The sequence below is a fragment of the Dermochelys coriacea genome, chromosome 26 (assembly GCF_009764565.3).
Source record: "Dermochelys coriacea isolate rDerCor1 chromosome 26, rDerCor1.pri.v4, whole genome shotgun sequence".
Taxonomy (NCBI): Eukaryota; Metazoa; Chordata; order Testudines; family Dermochelyidae; genus Dermochelys; species Dermochelys coriacea.
Window position 1 is genome coordinate 534573 of NC_050093.1, and position 4917 is coordinate 539489.

At 64.6% G+C, this 4917-nt stretch overlaps 1 protein-coding gene across 1 annotated transcript; it reads left to right on the forward strand.

The window, feature by feature from the left end:
- The first annotated feature begins 384 nt into the window (after positions 1–384).
- Positions 385–4243, forward strand: NKX6-3 (NK6 homeobox 3). Its single transcript, XM_038384828.2, has 3 exons — positions 385–1127; positions 3174–3343; positions 3614–4243. The coding sequence occupies exons 1-3, from the start codon at positions 758–760 to the stop codon at positions 3833–3835; spliced, it is 762 nt and encodes a 253-aa protein (XP_038240756.1). The 5' UTR covers positions 385–757; the 3' UTR covers positions 3836–4243.
- The last annotated feature ends 674 nt before the right edge of the window (positions 4244–4917 follow it).

Genomic DNA, 4917 nt, shown 5'->3' on the forward strand with positions numbered 1-4917 from the left:
TAGCCAGACCTGCACAATCACCCACGCCCCGCTGCGCACACGTGGCCTCGCACCCTCTGGCCCCTGCACACACCTGTGTGGTGTGGTGTGGCGTGGCCCTGCCCTGCCCTGCCCAGCCCAGCCCAGCCCAGCCCAGCCTGGGCTCCTGGCGCAGCGTCCCTGGCTGGGGCCAGCGGGTGCCCAGGCATGGGGCAGCCAGGCGCTCTGAGCCCCGCAGCAAGCAGCTGATTATTTTTTACAGCTAATCTTTCAAATTGCAATTTGTCTGGGATGAGCCAATCCAGGGCCTGCCCTGTCACCCAGCCAATGGGAGCTTAGCCCCAGAAGCTCAGCCAATCGGGGCCCAGTATTCTAATAGCCCACATCTTTATCAGAGAAATGTTGCTTCTCCTGAAGTTAAACTTCTGTGGCAGGGACCTGGATGCAGCGTCTCTGGGGGCACCTGGGGTCAGCCAGGCCAGCCGGCCCCGGCATCGCATGGGCTTGGACCTGAGCCCTGGCCAGCACCTGGCAGGGTGCTCCCGGACCAGTCTGCCCGCTGGAGTCACGTGGCTGCCGTGGTGCCTGCTGGCTGGGCAGTGCCAGCAGCTGACGCCCAGGCAGGGCTGTAGGGAAGCAGCAGGACTGGGGCCAGCGGGCACGGCCCCCCACAGAGGCCGGGCTGCCTGGGATGGCTTTGCTGGCACGCGGCACGCAGCCGGGGCGCTAGGGGCTGGCTTGGTGCATTCGCTGGCCTCTGCCGGGGCGAAGCAGCGCCATGGACTCCAACCTGCAGGGGACATTCCTGCTCAACAGCCCCTCGCTGGCCCCCTTCCCGGAGGCAAAGGCCCCCATGTGCCAGTACTCGGTGCAGAACTCCTTCTACAAACTCAGCCCACCAGGACTCAGCGCCCAACTGGCAGCCGGCACGCCGCATGGCATCACCGATATCCTGAGCCGTCCAAACAGCAGCCTGCTCTCAGCCTACCCCCACACGGGTGGCTTTAACAGCCTGAGCTCCCAGCCCGTCTACTACGGACCCCAGGTGAGGCCCTTCTCCAAGGCAGGGAGCGACTATCCATCCCGGGGCAGGGACTGCTGGGCAGACACCGGCCAGGACTGGCGAGGAGGCCGACTGTGCGGCAGCAGTAAGTACTTGCCTTGGCACCGCAGCTGGGGGGGACACAGGGGGCTCGGCAGCACGAGGCCAGACACAGAAGTTTGGCTCAGCAGACACTACTAGCCCATGCTCCCCATGCCCCTACCAACTGCCTTAGCCCGCCTGTGCCCCATAGCCTGTGCTCTGCTCCCTGTCTGGGCAGCAAAGCCACCGCTGCTCCCAGCCTGGGGCAGGTGCCAGGCACTTGGGGCAGGGCCATCCCCCACGGGACCATTCTGCTGGGGAGGTCAGACACAGCTCACAAGGGCCCAGCCCTGCCCCCTGCACTCTGCCCGGCCATGACCCACTCAGAGGCAGGGCTGTGAGGGCCCCGGAGCTGCGCTCAGAGGCTGGTGAATGTCTGTACTGAGCACCAGGGAGGATGCCTGGGAAGGATGGCAGGTGACGGCACAACTGCTTTCTTGGGCCACTGCTGCTTGGACCCAAGTCACTTTGCGCACCCGCTGGTGGGAGGAGGGGAGAGGTTAGAATTGTTCTAGGGCAGGGCAGAAATCAGCATCCTTCCCCCAGCAGGGACAGAGCTGAGCCCCCACAGGGAGAGGGACTGAGCCCCAGAATCCCGAGCTGGGGGCAGAATCCCCCTGCCCCAGCTGGGCGCCTTGCTCTGGCACCCACCTGCATGGGTGGGAACTCTGCTCTCTTTGCCACCAGCGTGAGCTCCAGGACGCCCTACATTCAGCCCTACATTCAGGGAGAGGAGCTGGCTCAGGGACCACCTGGCTCAAGGGAGAGGGTGGGACAGCAGGATTGGGGCAGAGCCTGCAGGGACCTGTCAGCCTGCCCTGCCTACCCCTCCAAGGGATGCGTTGGATGAGTGCTGGGAGGAGTGGGTTGATTGATACCCAACCCTGTGGGGGCCCTTAGGGGCTCAGCACCCAAAACACACCTGACATGTGGGTACCCCGGAAAGCCTGTCCCTATAGCCACAAGCCCCTGTCCCAGAACCCCATGGCGGCCAGCATGGGGGGAGCCCAGGCCCTGAGGGACGGGCTGCCCTGGGGCACTTCCCCACTGCTCATGCTAGCGCGAGCCCTTGGGCCACGACTGGCTGCTTTAAGCTGGCCATAGCAGCTGGCCTTGACTTGGGAGCAGCCAGGATGGGCACCTACAGGCGAATGGCCTGCTGGCCTCATGCACCTGGCTGGCTGGGCGAGGCAGCGTGCACGTCCCACTCGCTGCCGGGCACCGGGTGTCATGTGGCACAAGGGCCACTGGGCCTCTCAAGGGCATTTGATGTCACTCGTGGGAGTGGGGCTGGGCCTCCATTTCCCTGATGGAGGCATGGGGGGCCCATCCCTTGTGGCTGTGATGACAGCACCCGAAACAGGCCCAGCAGCTGCCAGACCCCACTCAGGGGACAGAATAGCGGACTCAATACAGGGTGTTACTGTCACCCTGGGGGCTGGGGGGGGCACAGAGAGCGGCCCACTGGGGGGGCGGAATTACTGTCACCTGGGGGGCACAGGGAGCAGCCCACTGGGTGGGGGGGAGTTACTGTTACCTGGGGAGGCTGTGGGGAATGTCCAGCTTTATGGGTGAGGAGTTATCACTCTGGTCAGGGCATGGGGAACATCCCACTCAAAAGCAGTGTTACCATCACCCTTGGGGAGGCATGTCCTGCTCTGGGGGGAGGGGGTGTCCTGCTCTGGGGGGGTGTCACTCTGCAGGAGAGGGCCTGCTCTGGGGGGGGGGTGTTACTGTCACCTTGTGGGGGGGGGTTACCAGCTCCCTGGGGAAGGCTGCAGGGCACATTCCCCTCTGGGGGTTACTGTTACCCGAGGGGGGCATGAGGCATGTCCTGCTCACGGGGGGGGGGGGGGGGAAACTGTCACGAAAGGGGGGACCATGGGGAACAACCCACTCGGGGGGGAGGGGTTCAGGCACAGCTCCCACTGGGCTCCGCTAGGGCTCTGCGTATCCTGCCCAGCTGCGCCCTCTGGGGCAGAAGGTGCCTGGCTGGTCAGCTCAAGCTGTGCCAGACCCCCCGCACTGACCAGTCCCCTCCCTCCGCCAGCCCCGGCTCACCTGGCCGACAGCATCCACAAGAAGAAGCACACGCGCCCCACCTTCACTGGCCACCAGATCTTTGCGCTGGAGAAAACCTTTGAACAGACCAAGTACCTGGCAGGGCCCGAGCGGGCGCGTCTGGCCTATTCCCTCGGCATGACCGAGTCGCAGGTGAAGGTGAGTGAGGGTCAGCGCTGGGACTCGGGCCGGGCCGCTCAGGACTGTTTTGTTAAAGGGGCCAGTGGAGACTGACCCGAGCTCCCTCAGGGCCAGGCTGGATCCTTCGGCAAACTGCCCTGTGGGGGGTGCCGGTTCACTGGGCACTGAGGGGCTTGGCCAGGGCACTGAGGGCTGGTCACCCCTCAGCAGCAGTGGCAATGAACAGGGAGCTGGGAGGGGGGCCCATCAGCTCTGTGCAGCCCTAACGCGCTCCCCATCCTGGGCCAGGTGTGGTTCCAGAACCGACGGACCAAGTGGCGGAAGAAGAGCGCGCTGGAGCCCTCGTCCTCCTCGCAGCGGGTGGCGGGCGAGCGGGCCACCTCTGAGACCGAGGACGACGAGTACAACAAGCCCCTGGACCCTGACTCGGACGACGAGAAGATCCGCCTGCTGCTGAGGAAGCACCGGGCTGCGTTCTCGGTGCTCAGCCTGGGCACCCACAGTGGCTGAGCCCCCGGCCCCCTGCAGTGCCTGGCACTGGCCCCGTGCCCAAGATGCCTGTGCACCAGCCTGCTCAGAGCCAGAGACACGCAGAGCAGCGCCCGAGCTGGCAGGGGCTGCTCTGAGCGGGAGGGGTCGAGCTGTGAGGTACAGGGTCCTGGAGCAGGGATGCTGGAGCCTGCCTCCTCCCGGCTGAGTCGTGAGGGGACAGGAGCAGACCTGACCCAACAGGAGCTGCTGGCGCAGCCTTGGGCCATAGAGCCAGGCTGCAAATGGGAAAGGGGGACTCTGCCTCTGTTCCTGCCCCATGCTGGGAGGGGGCTGCCCCCACTCTGGGCAGGAGGGAGCCGGGCTCCAGCATGTTACAGACCCTGCTGTGCCGTGAGCAGTGATGAAATAAAGGTCCCAGCCCGCTCTCCATCTGGGCAGTTATTTGACTGCGGCGTGTCCGTGGGTGCAGCTGGCTGGGGCGGTAGCGGAGTGTCGATGGCTGACCTTCCTGGTGGGAGGGTTAAGCTGTAACCCATTGAACCCCACACTGAGCAAAGGGTCCCTGCGGGACCTGCACCGAGAGTTGGCTGGCCTGGGTCTTGGCTCAGCACGCAACTAGGGGGAGGCGCTGGGACACTCACTGGGGCAGAAAGACAGTAGCTGAGCTGGGGAGCAGCTGACAGGACACTGGCACTGCCATGATGACACTGGCACGCAGTCTTGACAGCACTGCTGTGGGAAAGGTCGCAGTCCTGGAGCCACCAGCACTAGATTCCTGTGGGTACATTATTTATTAATTAATTTGAAGTTTGACCTGGGGCGTTGCCCCATCTTTCCTCATTAGCCCAGCCCTGCTTTCTGCCCCATGGACTCAGCAGGGCCTGCGTGCTGTTACCCTGCTCCTGCCTGAGTCAGTGCTGGTCAATTGCCCGGGCGAACCCGACCCGCGCGGCTCCCTGGCCTGGGCGAACCTGAGCCATGCAGCTTCATGCAGGGCAGGTACCACAGCAGGTGGCATTTGGAGCCCTCTGGCCAAGCATTAGAGTCCGAGGCCGGGCCAGCAGCTGTTGCTGTGGCACCCTTCACGCACAAGCACTAAT

What these genes read in the sequence shown, in the direction of transcription:
- NKX6-3 (XM_038384828.2), top strand. Translation starts at nt 758, where the DNA reads ATGGACTCCAACCTGCAGGGGACATTCCTGCTCAACAGCCCCTCGCTG. An exon ending in AGGCCGACTGTGCGGCAGCA is followed by an intron (nt 1,128 to 3,173) that starts GTAAGTACTTGC and finishes TCCCTCCGCCAG; the next exon opens with CCCCGGCTCACCTGGCCGAC. An exon ending in TGACCGAGTCGCAGGTGAAG is followed by an intron (nt 3,344 to 3,613) that starts GTGAGTGAGGGT and finishes ATCCTGGGCCAG; the next exon opens with GTGTGGTTCCAGAACCGACG.